We start from the raw sequence: 18,844 nt of genomic DNA, 5'->3' as shown, positions 1-18,844 counted from the left end.
GTGGATTTGTCTGTGGGAGTGAAAATGAATGGCATTGCAGGCAGTTTTTGATTTGATTTTACAGTGCTCTCTCTCTCTCCCTTTAGTTCCTCAGCAAAGTAAGCGGCTGACCCCTCCGGCTATAGCTCTGCGCTCCAAATCCATGACTTCAGAACTGGAGGAGATGGGTACAGTCTTGCAAACACACATACACACACCTTATGTATACATAAATGCATGAAATTCATGCTAGTTTATTAAGCATTTACTTAATGCATTCAGTCTACATCTTGACTGATAATTTGCTTGTTTGTTTTTGTCTCTTCTTTGCACACAGTGGAGAAAGGTCTGTCATTTTATATTTTTTATAGTAATAATAATGTAATTTATTTGTTTGTATTTGTCTGTTATTTTTTTATTTTTATGTGTTTTTAATTACTTTTTCTTTCAGTTTTAGTACTTTTAGTAAATTAGTACTTGAATTTAAACTAAATTGAAATAATAAGTAATATTTCCATTTTTCCATTTCAAAATAAAAATAATAATATTAGTTAATAATAACCCTGACTGAGGGGAATATTCTCAAATAAAAGTAATTTTTCGTTGTATAATTTGAAATTTTTTTAACATTTTGACTTCAAATTTTTAATTTTTCATTTTCATTTAAATTTTCATATTTACTTTGTTTTATTATTATTATTATTATTATTATTATTATTTGTAATAATAAATATTAAATAACTCATCTCTATATACTTTTTAATACATTTTTATTTAATTTTTCATCATGTCTACATCATAGTTATATAAACATATATATATATTTCTTGTTTTGTCTGTTTTAGTAGTGAAATATATCTTTTCTGACAGGTTTCTGACATTTTATATTACTTATATTTTTAATAATAATAATAATAATAATAATAATATAATTTATTTGTTTGTATTTGTTTTTTTATGTCTATATGGCTTTTTATGACTTTTTCTTTCAGTTTTAGTACTTTTAGTAAATTAGTACTTGAATTTAAACTAAATTATATACCGGTATAAATATAAAAGTTTAAATTTCTTTCCATTTCAAAATAAGAAATAAAATGTTTGATGTATAAGTTTAGTTTTAGTTAATAATAACCCTGGCTGAGGGTAATATTCTCAAATGACAAGTAATTTTTATTAATGTTTAGAATTAGTTTTTAGTTTTTTATTTTCCATTTTCATTTAAATTTTCATTTGTACTATGTGTTTTGTTATTATTATTATTATAATTATTATTATTATTTGTAATAATAAATATTAAATAATTCATGTCTATATTATTTTTTATACATTTTTATTTCATTTAATTTTTTATTTCTTGTTTCCCATAATGATTCTCCATGCTATTCTCATCAGGAACAGAATATAGTTCTTTTTAGCCTTAATAAATATACTATTTTAAAAATGTTCCTTTTTTGTTCATAAAAAAATGTTATAATGCAAAAACAAAACAAAAATGGTCTTCTGTTTTAGCAGTGAAATATATATTTTCTGACAGGTTTCATTTAATGCATTCTTTTAGTTGGGTAATCTGTTTTATATAAAATGTATCAAGGTTATTAATGCCCTCCATTAGTTTATTAGTCAGTATCAATCTAGATTTTATAGAGTAAACAACAGCATGCAGTTTACATGTATTAGTTATGAAACTAGTTTCTTGTCAGCGACAGTGTTCTACTGTTTGTTGGCTGTCAGTTTTCGTCTTAGTTTGTTTCCATGACAACTGAAAATAGACTGCAAACTTGAGAAAAATACTTGTTAGGTATTGACAGTGTTGCAAGGGAATAATTTGAAGTGATTATAAAACAGCTACATATGAAATATCACATTGTCACCATTATAAAAATAATTGACTCACTTCCTGTTACAGCTGCCTCACCATGGAAAAAGAAACCAGGTGACATGATTTTTGTTTTGTTTTTGCTTTTTTGTACGTGAATGTCAGGCTTCAAATGCTCTGGCATGTGTGTTTGTTCCTTGTAAGCTTTCTGTCTATCTTGAATGTGGTTTTCTCTATGCTCAGATCATACAGAGAGCTCTCAAGCTCCAGAAAAGAAGAAAAGCGTCTATCAAATGGCCCTTAGTAAGAATTGCATTTATTGTATTTATGTATTTTTCTCTGTATACACACTTTCGCCTCTCACATTTAAAGAACTAGTTCACTCCAGAATTAAAATGTCCTGATAATTGACTCACCCCCTTGTCATCCAAGATGTTCATGTCTTTCTTTCTTCAGTTAAAAAGAAATTTAGTTTTTTGAGGAAATCATTTCCAGGCTTTTCTCCATATCCTCCTGAGACCCAGAAAACAAAGATTTGTGAATTTAAGTATTTATTCATGCCATTACATGGTTTAGATCATTAGAAAAAAATGGAAAATCTGTAGAGGACACTAGGACTGGAATGGCATGAATAGACATCAAAAAGGCTAAACAATTGATTTTTTTTTTTTTTTTTTTTTTTTTATCATAAATCATTTTTTTTCTTTGCATGTTCACTTTGCAAACACCGGGTCGGTACTTCTGCAGCAATGATTTTGAAATGATTTTTGAAGTTTTTCAACCTACCCTTACTGTTTTGAACCAGAGATGCACAGACTACTTATGCACATCGCAGAAAGAGGTTAAAAAGTACATAAATTGTAATTTAAAAAAAAAAAACTTCATTTGACTAGATAAAACCTTTTTTCCTCGACTGGGATTGTTTACAGGTGCATTTGGGATCGTTTGAAGCTGCATTTAAACTGCATTTTGGAAGTTCAAACTCGGGGCACCATGGAAGTACACTATATGCAGAAAAATCCTGAAATGTTTTCCTCAAAAAACATAATTTCTTTACGACTGAAGAAATAATGGCATGAGCATCTTGGATGACAAGGGGGTGAGTACATTATCTGTAAAATTTTGTTCTGAAAGTAAACTTCTCCTTTAAGGTTTTTGAGGAAAACATTACAGGATTTTCCTCCATGTAGTGAACTTTATTGGGGATCAGCGAGTTGAAGGTCCAAATTGCAGTTTCAATGCAGCTTCAAAAGGCTCTTCACGATCTAGCAAAACGATTGGTCATTTCTCTACTTTACACATTATGTAGTCACAATGGACTATTTATCAACCTAAGATCAATCGTACGACGGGATTGGCTGCATAGAAATATTTCATGAATCACACGTGAACTCTGTCGTAAGTTGATTTGTGCGCTCGGATCTGCGCTCGTTTCTACGTTAGATTGATAAATGAGGCCCTATATCTTTTTTTGTGCACTTATTTGATTAACAACTTTGCAGACTGTTTCATTGAAGGATAGCTACGTAACTGCAAAAGATATATTTTTCGAAAAACCCATATGACCTGCTCTTTAATGTATATTATTATATGCATGTGGTTTTTACTCAAGTCTCAAGCCTAAATAAGAAGACTAAAGGCAAAAAATACATTTTCATGACTTACAGAATGTTCATGTTCTCCTTTCATTCTCCAGACAAGCTGGACGAGATTCTAGCTGCTGCTCAGCAGACAATTAGCACATCAGACTCTCAGGGTCACAGAGGTCACGGGGGCAAGAAGGAACGAAACAAGGGCTTTAACGCTAATGAGGTAACATCTCTGTTTCATTATCTATTCTGACGTCTGAAGTCAAGTCATATTTCAAACTACAGTCAATATGAAATCTTGTCATTTATCATTAAGCATAATAAAATAAAACGGCATGCACAGCTAAATATTTTGGCATAAAGAATACCAAAACGCTCTGTGGGGACCTAAATTGGTGAAATGTTCAGAACAAAACAATTCACTTTCACACATGAGAGAGACGTTTGGGAGAGCTTGTTTGATTATTACATCAGCTCACTCAGCTGTTGTGTGCACAATACAATGTGATATCAAAAAAAACCTACAAGTAGTAACAAAAAAGCATTCAGAGATGGGAAGTAACAAAGTGCAAATAGTCGATTTAGTAGTACTACTTTTTACTTTCACTCCTTACATTTTTACACAAATATCTGTACTTTCTACTTCTTACATTTTAAACCAGGCTCATTACCTTAGTTTTAATCTGCATTTTGTGGATCGACATTTGATGGCAAATCACTAATAAATCAAAGTAGCAGCCAGAGGAATAATACTACTGTGTTAAACTAAACTAAATTACTATCATCACTTAAAAATATTATGTGATAAAGGACATTATTATTATCTACCATAAAGTTACAGTAGTAATTTAGCAAACAAATGTTACAAAACATCATTTTATATTTTAGAGGAAGCTAAGGCAGATAACAACAAAACCCTTACAAAAATAAATCCAAAAACCAAATGTTTACTATAGTTAAACCATGGTAATCACACACTAACCATAGTCTATCCATGAAATTTGTAGTAAAACTATGGTTGTAATTTAAAACAGATTGTTATCAATCCACCAAAATAAAATATTACTTTACTTTTACTGTAATAAACCATGGTTAATTTTGGGAAGAGAAAAATATAAGTCATGATAATGCAATAACATGTTAATTATTAGGATTTTTCTGTAAAGATATTGTCATGATCTAAATATTATTGTACTAATTTTGTCATTTAGGCAAAATGCTATCGATTTAACAAAACTATATAAGTCATGGTCATAATGCGACACTTTAAATTAAATTAAAATAAAATTATGCTGTTGCAAACAGAGTACAGTGAGGTGGTTGTTTTGCAACAAGGTGGAGACAGTTCTGTTTATAACAGTAGGTGGCTGATGGAAAAAGAAAATTAGTGAAAAAAAAGTCATGATATATCATGAAAAATTAAGAGACTGAAAAGGAAAATGCAAGTCAAGGTGCAGTTCAAGAAAGAACCTTTAATTATTTTGCACGGCCCCTGCCTAATGTTTTAAACCTTTTTTTAAATGTGATACAAAAAATAGGGTTGTTTGTGGTTTCAGAAGTTGTTGTGGGTGTATAAGATGGCCTGAAGAATTCCTGGCCTAAAATTTTGTCCCAGTCCAGCCTTGATACATTCATTAGCTAACAAAATTTTAAAGGGATGGTTCGGAGTAGATTTGACTACATTGCTATGCACTCCGAAGCCCATCTAAATGCCCCATCCGTAGCTTTTTTTACCTTAGTCGAACATTGACGGAAATATTCGAGCTTGTTGAATGGCTTGCTACAGCCATACATGGTACATGTGATGTATCTCGTAAATTGCAAGTAATCTTAACAAACTTCTACAGTAGTGTAAATAGGGTATGTACTCACAAAACGCTGCATTGGAAAATTTGTAAGTCCACCATGAGTGTATTAAAAACAACTGTTACCCAATCCCTACTAGTCTCAAAAACTACAAATGGCGACACGTCAACGTCACTTCCCTGCTTTGGGAAAAGCATGTAAAAGTCCACCTACTACGTCTATGTGCGTGTCAACGTAGTAGGTGAACTTTTACGTGCTTTTCCCAAACTAAAAAAACTAAATTAAATAGCCAATATTTGCTTTTTACAGTTTTGTCTTGCTTTTCAAAGAAAAAAAATCATTTACAAAACAACAATTTAAAAATATTTACGCTGAACATTTTTAACATTCTAGTAGACATTATAGCCTACCAACATAGCACAATTTAACTTCAACTTAATAAGTTAGTAAAATAATATTCTTAGGCCATTTTAAGACCCCCTTCTTGAATCAGGCATGTGTTTTTAATGTACAAAAAAATGCAGCCTTGCTGAGCAAAGGAGAATTCTATAATAAATGTATTAATAGAGCTGTTGTAAGGATTGTTTTCATTATTTTTGTCTTTTTTTATTTAATTTTACAGAACAACAGTAAAATTACAATACTAACATTTATAAATGTTGACTTTTATTTTGGTGGAAACCTGCAAGAAGATCTCAGTACTACTTTTTGCTGACAGCAGCAGATTTATGAATAATTCTGATCACGCAGACTTCCCTTACGCTTTGGACTTCAAACCCTGGCTAAGGAGCTTGTGCATCGCTGTCAGAATAAATGCAATTTGTGCGTGTATCAGACAACATAACGTTCTGTAGTTTATTTACTAATGGTTTAAGGCTATTTTGTGATTTCAGTCATTATGCAGTAACCAGCAACAACCACCCTTTCCTCTTCTCATGGAAGACATGCGATGTGATACTAAACAGTCTCTTGCTGACGGTGCTTGTAATGATTTTTGCGTCTTTCTCAGACAGTTTTAAATGCTTCCACACTGCCCACATGTTTGCTGCATTAGTGCATGCCTCTATTTGATTGCGTTACGTCATTGTTCGGTGTAATTTATTCTGCCTTTTCGCTTATTTGGATATAATTTAGGTTGCAGAACATTCGGTGCATCCCTACTTGACTACTTGCATTTGCTAGTCTGATCTTAGCTGTTGCACAGTCATGTTAGTAAGGCTTTTCACCTGGTAATAAGTGCAAGAGTGACACCACTTCTGTGCTGCAGTGGCTGAAGAAGTACATTTACAAGCAGTTAATGTGGAAATAGAGTTGCAAGGCAAAAAGAGGCAGCATAAAAATGTGCTAAATATTCCATCCCATCAGTCTTTTCCCTTTTTTACAGCAAACTTTTGAACAATCAGGTGTTGGCGTGATGTCATCAGGGTCTGGGTATGGTTATAACCAAGCCCAGTTTTCATCAGGCCATTCAACTCAGCGAGCTATGATGATGCGTCAGAAATCCATGGGTGAGTTTAAATGCAACAAGTGTTGAATCTGTCGCTTTTTAGTCCACTTTGATTTGCATGTCTTTCGTCCAAAGGAGTGACTGAGGAGGAGAGGGTGCACCTCCATCCTCCTACTATGAAGCTGTCTCGTAGTCTTTCTGTGCCTGGACCAGAGGACATCCCCCCTCCGCCCGAAACCTCAGCGCCTGAGCCGCCCCTGTCTGCCGGCGGCCACACAGACAGGAGAGCGGCGCCAACACATTTTTTTGCTGTCCCTCCTCTGCCTCCATCACACCACCTGCCTCATAGCCAGACGCAGCACAGGGTCCCACCCAACCGCAGGGTAAGAGCTTGATAGCACTGGTCAAAGGTTTTAAGAAATGGCACTGATTATATTAGTTCTTGTCTGTTTCTGGACATATACTACCATAATAAAAGTATTAAAGGGGCAGTTCACCCAGAAACTAGATTTAAGTCATAATTTACTTACCCTTGTGTTGTTCCGATGACCTTCTTTCTTTTTCGGACAATATCGTCTATATAATGGCAGTGGATAGTGCTCAGCATTAAGAAAAAAGACAAAAAAATCAAGATTAATAAAAATGTGACATGAAAGAAAAAATGCCTACAAATTCCCACAAAATAGTATGTGTATTTTCCAGAGGTGGGGATGAATCACACATGTGCAAGTCTTAAGTCCTTACCATCAAGTCTCAAGTCAGTCAAGTCCCAGCAATTCGAGTCACAGAACCAAACAGAAACAAGAATATTTTATTTTTGCCACAACCTTATTTATTTTTGCCTTAAAAATTATCTTTCTTAATTATGGATTTAAAACAATTATATTTTAAATATCAAAATTTAAAAATAGAAATATGAAATTAAATGATACTTTTAATTATGAAATTAGAACCAGCCTTTATTTTGCCTTTGAGATGCTGTGGCTGAACTGAATTGCAATATTCTATTCTGATATTCTACAAATATGTCCTAATATTGTATGTTATAATTATGAAAACAAACTCCTACTAGGGCCATTTTGCCAACATATCTTGAATTTTCGGTGCATTTGGGTGTAAGAGAAACATTAATCGATAAAAGGGACATTAGACATTAAAGTACAATGATCTGGGAGGCAGATGTCAGCGAATTTAAGGTTTAATGGCAAAAAATGAAAATAATAATTTATAATAAAAATAATTTATATATAAAAAGTGTCAGACTTAAGCTAAATTTGAAAACAATTAAAGACCCATGCTGTTTATCTCTCTCTAGATATTCAACCAACATGTTAGCTTACATACCTTTCCTTATCAGAGAAGAAATTACATGGATGTGTTTTTACTAAACTTGATTTTTCAAAATCCCGTTTTTCTGGGTGAATCAAAATGAACTACTACACTAATAAAGTCTCATGAGCATGCAGTCGTACACAGAGACCAACGGCCAATGTCAGGATATTTGTTAAATAATATGTGACCCTGGACCACAAAACCAGTCTTAAGTCGCTGGGGTATATTTGTAGCAATAGCCAAAAATACATTGCATGGGTCAAAATTTTTGATTTTTCTTTTATGCCAAAAATCATTAAGAAATTAAGTAAAGTTCATGTTCCATGAAGATTTTTTGTAAAATTCCTACTGTAAACATATCAAAATGTAATTTTTGATTTGTAATATGCATTGTTAAGAACCTAATTTGGACAACTTTAAAGGTGATTTTCTCAGTCTTTTTGATTTTTTTGCATCCTCAGATTTCTGATTTCAAATAGATGTATCTCAGCCAAATATTGTCCTATCCTAACAAACCATACATCAATAGAAATCTTATTTATTGAGCTTGCATATGATGTATAAATCTCAGTTTTGTCAAATTTAACCTTATGACTGGTTTTGTCGTCCAGGGTCACATATGTTAAATATCAGTTTGTTTTCTTCAAACCTTATAGTATATCCCCAGGGCACTTGGAATATACGGCATGTGTCAGATGAAACTATTTGTGCTGATACTTGATACTTGAGTGTAATCCACTGCTATTATATGGACAAGCGTGCATGGCATTTAAAAAAAGAAAGTTGTCCAAAAAAGAAAAAAGGGCATAAAGCATTAGAACAACTCAAGGGTGAGTAAATCATGACTGAATTTTAATTTTTGGGTGAATCCCTTTAAGACTTTGAAACATTGTGTTTCACAGGCTGAAACTGATACCAGCAAGATGGGAGGAGGAAGAATGGGCGTCCTGAGGCGTGGCTATAGCAATGCCACACCTCCCTCTGATGTGGGCCTGAAGCAGTCCACCGCACAGCGGAACCAAGGGCCTGCGGTGGCCAAGATTGCAGGTCGCCAAGGTGGGAAGGGGCTGTTGGTGAAGCAGCGCAAGGTGGAGGAGACCGGCCGAGATAAGTTAGAAAAAAGTTCCATTTCGATCCCAACGATTATTGTGAAAGCGCCATCTACCAGCAGCTCTGGGCACAGCAGCCGTGCAAGCAGTGAGGACACAGAGCCGTCTCCTGAGAATAACGAAGAGCAGGAAGAGGCAAAGCCTCAGAACCCAGTCGTGGCTCCTGCGCCGGCTCCACCTCAACCACCTAGTATCCCGTCAAAACTGGAAACGCTGGGCAGGAGCACCGCACAGCGGGAACGCGAACGCTACCGTGACTCCCGTCGGAGAAGCGCCTCCTTCTACTACTCCTCTGAGGAGGACATGTTAGATGAGCATGAGTCTGCTCAGGCTTCGTTGGAGGGCAACACTTCCGCTCGTTTGCGCTCTTCTAAGTCTATCGATGAGGGATTGATCTCTGGTGATGCCTTAAGCATGCCGCCTGCGTTTGGACTGCCACAGTACGCATCTGCTACACCTCATCAAGCCACTACTTTCATCCACCCATTGACGGGAAAGGTTCTAGACCCAACAAGCCCACTTGGACTTGCACTGGCAGCACGTGAGCGAGCGCTGAAAGACGACCGGCGTACACGTAGAGAAGACCGCCACTTCGGTCGGCAGATGTCCAGCACTGGAGCTTTTCCTTCTGCCGTCTCCTCTCCAAACCAAAAACCTGTTCCTCCATTCTACATTTACCAATCACACACCTCTCTGTATCTTACTGGTGCCTCTCCAACAACAAGTGGGCCTGTCCCACAGAGTCGCCCCCAGTCGCCTCGGATGCTTCGATTGAGCGGTGGAGGGACAGGGAGCTTGGAATGGAGTGAACAGAATATTGTGGATAAAGAGGAACGAGGGGCACCAAAGGTGCGGTTTACAGATAATCAAGCCAGTCAGTACCAGTCCCACCCCCACCTTCAGGACAGAGACAACAGAGCCAATCAGTACCACACCTACATGCGGGACCGAGAAAGGGAAGGGCACAAGAGGATACCACCCAAGCCTCCTCCCCGCAGGCCTTCCTTTATAGGTAAGGAGAGTGAGCTCAGCACATCTGACAAAAATCCCACCAGTAATTCCCAGGATGATAGGGGAGGACATAAGATGGGAGAAAGTGGGATGGAAAAGGAGGGAGAGAAGGAAGCAAAGAGAGGGCAGAATCTAGGGGTTGGAGAGGGTGGCGATGTGATGATGCTTCCACCCCCTGCTCCATCTGTGGATGTGGACGATGAGTTTGTGTTTGCAGAGCCCCTACCTCCCCCTATACAGTTTGCAAACGGAATAGAAATAGACACCCATGGAACAACAGAATATAATCAACAACAACAACAGAAGGAGCTGTCAGGATCTCAGCCACCCAAGGAGCAACAGTCTTTGCAAATGCTGTCCAAACCCCCGCAAGACGCCATGTCCCTACCAGACAACACGCAAGCTGACTCACAGCAGACACCCGTCCATCCTTCTGCTGTGGTACATCCATATCTTTTCCCACCATCTCCTCTAATCCCCCCTCCACAGCTGTGTCCCAAAATACCTCCCACAAACCCGTCCCAGTCCCAACCCTCAAGCTATTCCCAGCACCCAAACACCGGCCAACCCCAACCTTTACCCTCGCCACAAGCGGGAGACTCCGCCGCTTCTAGTCTTACGTCTTACGACAGTGAGGTGGCCAATCTGACCCAGTCAGCTCTCTCCCCATCTCTTCCTTCTCCTCAGATATTCCCTTTATCGAGTTCCCCTTCTACCACAACCACCTCATCTGACCCTTTGTCGTTGCATCGTCCTCTCCCGCTTTTCTACCCGCAGCAAGGCCACGCTAACATTTCTATGTCATACTCCACTGTGGCTGCGCCAGCAGCTGTAATGACTGTCGCCACAACAATGCCTTTGGAAAGTACATCAATTATCACAGGTGACCGACTTCCTTCGGCACTTAAAGGGCGTGATTGGTCAGAAGCTGTGGTAGATTCTGGAATCGAGGAGCTGGATAGTCACAGCAGCAGTGATCACCACATGGAAAACTTTGGAGAGAGAAGAGAACAAGTAGGAGGCCGAGAGAAGGAGAGAGGAGGAAGGCGTAGAGAAAGCATGGAGAGCAGTATAGTAGGGGATGGATTCAAAGAAGACCGGAGCGTGTCCCTAGATTCGACTCTTTCACACACCGATAAATACGCTCAAAAAACACACAAACCGCACATGCATAAATCGAAACCTCCAAACCCGCCACTCGCAAAAACACACACTCAGAATATGTCCAAATATCACGTGCACGCAGAAAATGGACGACCCGGACCACTACAGCGGCAGGCTAGCACCGCTCCCAACATGTACAGGTCAAGGGAAGAGGACGAGCAAGAACAGGGAAGAGGAGGCGACGCTGCAGTGAAGATGCCAACATTTATGGATCGTCGTCTCAACTCTCCTCTCTCCAATGTTAAGGCCAGCATCATAAATGAACTCAGCAGTAAACTACAACAGCTTGGTGGCTGGCAGAGTCAGGCACCACCCCCAAATCATAGGTGAGACATCTTGTGAAAATAAAAGGACACTCATGTTATTGATACACAATAAAGTTTGTGAACCCTTCAAAAATTACATGAATTTCTGCATTCTCCTACTGTATCTCAAATGGAGTATAGGTAATATCTGTCTATCTATCTATACATACACACACTACTGTGGAAAAGTCTCAGACCACTAGTATTTTCACCAACAAAAAATATTTTGAAGTTATTTCTATCTTTTGCTGCAGTGTTTCAGTAGGAAATATCAGTTTACATTTGACAGACAGACTAGACATCTCCAAGACACTTCAAGAAACCATCCTGCGAAGCTACAGTATTGTGATAAGTTAATTGTGAAAAAATAAATTAATGTCTGTAAAATAGACTGCAGAAGAAGAAAGCTCAACACTCTTCTGCAATAAAAATAAAAAAAAACAAACGTTGGTTTGTTTTTGAGCAATTTTTGCTTATTAGTATGGTTGCATTGGATCATTAAAGGTCAAAAGCTAAGACACTGGTTAATAAAATGGGATTAAATACATAAATGATATTTTTATTACTAAACATATTCAGTTATTGCAGGTTTGCATCATATTCTGTTGCAATTCACTGTTTTTATTCATTATGAGGAATACTGAATCTGTGAGATGAATTAAGCATGTTCACATTTATTCTAGAACTAAAGTAACATCATACTCCTGATTTCTCTCAACATGGGGACAGGAGAACTTTTAATCAATAACTGCGGAAAAAAAGTAACTGGCGTTAATTATTTGGAAAAGTAACGTAAATATTTAAGTAATGCGTTACTTTAATATTTACTTGAAAAAAGTGATTATGTAACTCATTTTTCTTGTAATACTTTACCCCCAACACTGGTGAAAATACTAGTGGCCTAGGACTTTTGCTCTGTAGTGTAAATATATACAGTATATGTGACCCTGGACCACAAAACCAGTACATTTTTTAAAATGGAGATTTCATCATCTGAAAGCTGAAAAAAAATCTATTCATGCATTTGTTAGAATAGGACAATATCTGAGATACAACATGAAATTTACAACATGGTCTTTACTTAATATCCTAATGATTTTTGGCATAAAAGAAAAAATTATAATTTTGACTCATACAATGTATTTTTGCCTACTGCTACAAATATACCTGTGCTACTTAAAGTTTTGTGATCCAGGGTCACATAAAATCTCATCCTGTTTGTGCTATAGACATAAATGATACACAGCAAAATCCCCAGTGTTAATTTAACACTCTGAGTGTGGACACATATAGACACTGAAGCAGTGTTGAAGTTAACGAGATAATTAGGTGATTAATCAAGTGATGATTGATCATTATTGAAGACACCTGATGTTAATAAGCAGAATCACCAAAGGAGAAAACCAAAATTTTTAAGCAACCATTATAGTGGTCAGTGTTTGCATTAGTTGGACTCTTGACCCTTAAATTTTTAATACTAGATTTTGTTTGGCTGCTGTATTTGAGTTAAAACAGCCAGACATAAGCTCATGTCAGGTGATGATTATGTTTTAACATATTCCTTGTTTGACGTGAATCACCTAGTGTCTAATCTCTTAGTTTTTTTTTTGTTTGTTTTTTTGCTTATTGTAATAGCCTTGACAATCCACAGAAGATCCAGTGCTTCCTATACATTTTGGAAAGATTTTTTTACAACCTGTTTAAAAAACAAAAGAGTTTCACATAGGCACACATAGACATCAAGAACCAGCCCATGAATCTCAACAATGGTGACAAACGGCATATTCAGATAAACAGATCAACTCTGAACTCTCATAATTTATTCATGCCACAATGCATGATGGGAGTCATGGATGAGTTCTGATTGGCTACGACACGCTTTTTGATGGTCACCGTTGTTGTGATTCTCATGCTGATTCTTCATGTCTGTGTGTCTAAATTAAAATAAACTCTTTTTTCATCATCTGTCTGATTATGCCAAAACTGATTGCTCTTTTGTTCACAGTTTCTTGTAATCTGTAAGGAAATCCTATGTCAAATACTCAAGTCACTATATCATGATTATGTCAAGCACAGTCAATGCCACCTGATGACTTTTGCTCTTGGCTTGTCTGGCTGTTATAACTCAGTAATTGCGGCCAAACAAGACCTAATATTGAAGATTTAAGGGTCAAGAGACCAACTAATGCAAACACTGACCACTATAATGGTTGCTTAAAAATTTTGGTTTTCTCCTTTGATGATTCTGCTTATTAACATCAGGTGTCTTCAATAATGATCAATCATCACTTCGTTAATCACCTAATTATCTCGTTAACTTCAACGCTGCTTCAGTGTTAACTTTTAACACTGCTTCAGTGTCTATATGTGTCCACACTCAGAGTGTTAAATTAACACTGGGGATTTTGCTGTGTACCTCAAATAATCAACCTCTCTTAATATTCTTTAGCAGCCGCATAGCAATCCCTGGCATACACCCACAACACCTCAGCATTGTTGTGTCAGTCTAGTTTTATTGCATTTTTCTGATTTAAATAAGCAGTAGTTATTTTTCTGCCTCACACACTTATCATTGACTCTTTCACAGGTTTCCAGGCGATCCCTCCCTCTGTGCACCTCTCCTCCCTGCTTCTGTGCCGTCTCTCCAGCGTCCCTACTCTCCAAACTCTTTACCATCTAACTGCCCCTCGATGGCTCTGAACCCTAACCCTGTACCTTCGTCTCCTCTTCCCGTAACGTCTCTAACCCCGGCCTTAACCCCGACCCCGTTACCTCTCACCGCAACCCCAGCTCCACCTCCTCTCAAAGACTGGACGCCGTCAAATTCTCCGATTTCTTTTCCTCACGGGATTTTGTCCCCTCCTTCGCTGCCCCACGCCCCCCTCTCTCCTCTTTCCCTGGCTCATGCACCCCTCTCTCCTCCATCATTACCTCATCCTCCCATTTCTCCGATATCTCTCTCTCACACACCTCTTTCTCCTTCCTCACTCTCTCATCCCCCGCTTTCTCCATCCTATTCCCCCTATCCCTTGTCACCAAAACATCGCTCGAAGTATCGCGGTAAAGTGTCCGAGTTTCAGTTCTCCGGACCAGAACTACGCCGTTCCGAATCTCATTCGTACACCCAGCGTCGCCGAGCGCCCAGTCCTCTCATCTCCTGCTCGGACCACCCACAACCGGGACCTCCACGTCCGTCCTCGCTCCCTCTCTTTCCGTCGACGCCGCTCTACGGCTCTCCGTACGAAATACAACCTCCTTTAACGCCCCCGCTAGGAGTTGCCCATCAATATTCAGACCAGTTTTTCCCGCAAACTTCTCCTCTCTTTCCGCTCCCGTCATCTGTGGCTCCTCCTAACCCCGTGCTGGTCTCCAGCTCTCTCTCTCCTACCCACTTCCTATCCGGAGGCTCCTCCCCATCTTGTATGAGCTACCCGCCCTTAACTCCTCCTCCACCCAATCAGCCTTTTGTGTCTAAGCCCCTCCCATACTGGAGCAAATACGACGTTGCCGATTGGCTGACTTACCTGAATCTGGCAGAGCACCGGGAGCGCTTTCTCGACAACGAGATTGACGGCTCCCACCTGCCGTCTCTGACAAAAGAGGACTTCCTGGATCTGGGCGTGAGTCGGGTCGGACACCGCATGAACATTGAGCGTGCGCTTAAGAGACTTACAGACAGGTGAGATAGAAAGAGGAGGGGAAATTTAGAGGAGCAAGCAAACGAACATCAGAAAGCAAACTAGACAGAAGTAGTGAGGGGGCCGTTTATATTCGTTTTCCTAAAAATGGTCCACCATCTCATAAAAATTTAGCTCTGCATGGATAAATTCTGCCTGCAGCTTTACTCAACAATGAATAAATATTCTGCCCTTGATGTTTTGTATGCTTTAGATGATGTTTATTAAAAGAAGTTTAGTTAAGGAAGACTTCATTTGATCACAAAAGCCATTTCCTCTCTAGACTGCAACCTTCATATGTACATATTTTATTTTGCACTGCCAGTCAGAGGTTTGGGCATGTCTATTAATTCTTTATTAGAGACATTTTCCACACTTTAGAAGTATTTGTGTTATATAGAGACCAAATTTCAAGACACTACCTGGAGGAGTTCTCATGTCTCCTTGTACTTGTACTAAACTTCTACTTTGTAGTTTTAGAAATGTAAACGTATGCACAAGCCTTTGACTAGTAGTGTATATTATAACATAAATAAAGTTATGATTTTTCATATTCCATTTAAGACCACAAAAATCATCTAATCAGTTGAATTACAGCTCATTCCTTTCATTAACCATGGCATTTATTTAAAGTTGCACAACTGACACGTGCACTATAATTACATATTGCTTTTAAAAGCCAAATTCTTCATCTTAGTTTGTAGATGATTGGTGTGTCAAGCACTTTGGTTTCTTACCTCATGTTCTGCCTCCTTTCTTTTTCTTTCCCCCCTTCCATGTTTTCTAGGCTCTCCTCTGCTTTCTCTGTCTCCACTGTTTCTTCTGAAGGGCAGAACGAACGCATGAGAGATGAGGCGACTCAGAGCTAGAGGAGAGAATTAGAGAGAACCAGTTAGAGGATAGAAAGAAAGAATGGGGTTAGACAAAAAGCACTTGGGATGAGAGGGGAAAGACTTCCACTGATGATTGCAATGGAGAAGCGCTTTGAAATACTCGAACACTTTCGCTAAAGTCGCAAATGTTTGTCGTCCCAGCTGAAGCCAGACGGCCAAACGTCTTCAGCCAATCAGAGACAGAGAGAATGTACTTCTTTCATTGTTTTTTGGGATGACGAGATCAAGAGGTGTAATGAGTTTTAGTAATACGATATTATTATATTAATACAAATGAGGCTACTGTGCATATTTTAGCATCTTGACGTGCAGGCTTTGATTCATCTGATAATATGATGATTAAAGTCAACATGAAACCGTGAACCCATTTACTTTATAATACACATTTTTAATGCTTATCGAATAAACTTTTCTTTTACTCGCCAGTCATATAGTGAAACTTTCCACCATCCAACTGATCTGCAATAGATAAAAAGTCCTGCCTTACATTTTTCGCATTCAATGTCCTTTTTTACTCAGATATGTTGTATTATGAAAGTAAAATGGGCTGCAGACTATTTCATGTTGACTTTAAGCAGTAAAAAAAGTCATCGTAATGCCAATAATAACCATATAAGGATTAAGTATGTAAGCGTTTTAATACCGTAAGCAGAATCAGTCTTCCAAAGATCAGAACACAATGAAAGAACTCATCGTTTATATTGCTTAAGTGCGCTCTTGTTAACCTACACAAACACACACACTCAAACACAGACTTTGCGTGTGTGTGTGTGTGTGTATGTGTGTGTTTTGTTATGGCGGTGGTGGTTGTTTTATAGGAGTAAAGCTAACTCCATTTCATTTGAAAATATATTTAAGGAAATAGGAACAAAGGAAATATATATATATATATATGTATGTGTGAGTGTGTGTGTGGAAGTGTATGCAGAATTAAAGTATATATATATATATATAAATATATATATATATAAATAAATATCAGATATTTCTAATGTTCTGTACAATAATTGATGAATATGATGATACATAAGCTCTGCTTAAGAGGTTTGAATAAATTATTCTCTTGTTGAATTTATTCTCATCTCTCTTTGATCAAAATGTACAGAAAATGTTCTGAATTTGAATTTTTGTAGCTTTCACAGCTCATTTTTACTATATGTTTTACCACAGGGATTGTTCACCCACAAAACGGCCGCTAAGGATATCCAAGATGTAGATGAGTTTGTTTCTTGCCACTTGCTCACCAATGGATCCTTTGCAGTCTCCAGTCCATCAATTAATGTCTTGAGAAGCCAAAAGCTGCATGTTTGTAAGACACAAATCTATCATTGAGATGTTTTTAATTTTAAACCATCAATTCCCGCCAAATACAAAAAACCCATAATAATGCTTCCTCCAGTGAAAAGGTCCATCTCTTGTTGTCCCTTGCATCAAAATCTACTCACATATTTGTTTAGGGCTGTTTTGGACTGTTCAGACAAAATGGAAGCGTTATTATGGATTATAGACTCTTAGGCCCAGTTTCACAGACAGGGCTTAGACTAAGCCAGGATTAGGCCATAGTTCAATTAGGCAATTTAAGTCATTTTTATAAACATGCTTAGAAAAAAAAACACTACTGGCATGCATCTTGAGACAAAACAAAGGCACTGATATATTTTAAGATCAGTCAGTACATGTTTTTTTTTTTCAGTTAAAACAGCTCAGACTTAGACTTTAGTCTAGGACTAGGCTTAAGCCTTGTCTGTGAAACCAGGGGTTAATGTCTAAGGGTTTTTTTATGCATCTTTGCAAATGGCCTTTCTTAATAATGTGCTAGTTAGCAAGTTTCACACCTAAACGTGGCTAATTCGGCTAAAGTAAACATTACGACTGGTCATCCCACGGCAGAGAGGGGCGGGGCGAGCAGAGCTCATTAGCATTTAAAGGAACATGCAACAGAATAGCTCGCTCTAAAAAGGGCTGATTTTGACAAGGTAAAAAGTTTTTTACACTACCATTAAGAAATTTTAACCAAAGTATGTTTTAGACTTCTCAATAAGACCCTAAAGAATCATATCAACTTGTGGAAAATGAGCATCCGATGACCCCTTTAAAGGAGTAGTTCACTTCCAGAACAAAAATTTACAGATAATTCACTCACCCCTTTCTTTCTTTCTTTCTTTCTTTCTTTCTTTCTTTCTTTCTTTCTTTCTTTCTTTCTTTCTTTTTCTTTCTTTCTTTCTTTCTTTCTTTCTTTCTTTCTTTCTTTCTTTCTTTCTTTCTTTCTTTCTTTCTTCAGTCACTAAGAAGTTATGTCTCTTGAGGAAAACATTTCAGGATTTCTCTCCATACAGTGGACCTAAATGGTGCCTCCAAGTTTGAACTTCCAAAATGTAGTTTAAATGCAGCTTCAAATGGCTCTAAACGATCCCAGCCGAGGAAGAAGGGTCTTATTTAACGAAAGAAGATGAAAACGAGATGGGAGTTTTTCGACATACCCTAACTGTATTGACCCGGATCACACAGACTACGCATGTGCATCACAGAGAAGAGGCAAGACGAGCATTTGAGGTTAAAAAGTATATAAATGATCAATTTGTTTAGAAAATAACCAGTTGTTTTGCTAGATAAGACCCTTCTTCCTCGGCTGGGATCATTTAGAGCCCTTTGAAGCTGCAGTTTGGAAGTTCAAACTTGGGGCGCCATGCATATCCATAATATGGAGAGAAATCCT

The 18,844-nt window shown here is 37.7% G+C and overlaps 1 protein-coding gene across 1 annotated transcript in view; it reads left to right on the top strand.

The window, feature by feature from the left end:
• The window catches only part of LOC141300325 (SH3 and multiple ankyrin repeat domains protein 1-like), a 43,038-nt gene extending 25,892 nt beyond the window's left edge, over positions 1–17,146 (top strand). The window contains exons 10-19 of the mRNA XM_073830628.1: positions 87–167; positions 317–325; positions 1,886–1,912; positions 2,039–2,098; positions 3,492–3,607; positions 6,575–6,698; positions 6,773–7,020; positions 8,872–11,579; positions 14,146–15,237; positions 16,023–17,146. Of these exons, the coding sequence (XP_073686729.1) occupies positions 87–167; positions 317–325; positions 1,886–1,912; positions 2,039–2,098; positions 3,492–3,607; positions 6,575–6,698; positions 6,773–7,020; positions 8,872–11,579; positions 14,146–15,237; positions 16,023–16,104 (4,547 nt within the window). The 3' untranslated portion in view covers positions 16,105–17,146. The remainder of the gene's footprint in view (positions 1–86; positions 168–316; positions 326–1,885; positions 1,913–2,038; positions 2,099–3,491; positions 3,608–6,574; positions 6,699–6,772; positions 7,021–8,871; positions 11,580–14,145; positions 15,238–16,022) is intronic.
• The last annotated feature ends 1,698 nt before the right edge of the window (positions 17,147–18,844 follow it).

The sequence above is a fragment of the Garra rufa genome, chromosome 24, assembly GCF_049309525.1.
Source record: "Garra rufa chromosome 24, GarRuf1.0, whole genome shotgun sequence".
Classification (NCBI taxonomy): Eukaryota; Metazoa; Chordata; class Actinopteri; order Cypriniformes; family Cyprinidae; genus Garra; species Garra rufa.
The sequence above is the reverse complement of the archived record's forward strand: the minus strand, read 5'-3'. Positions and strand labels throughout refer to the sequence as shown.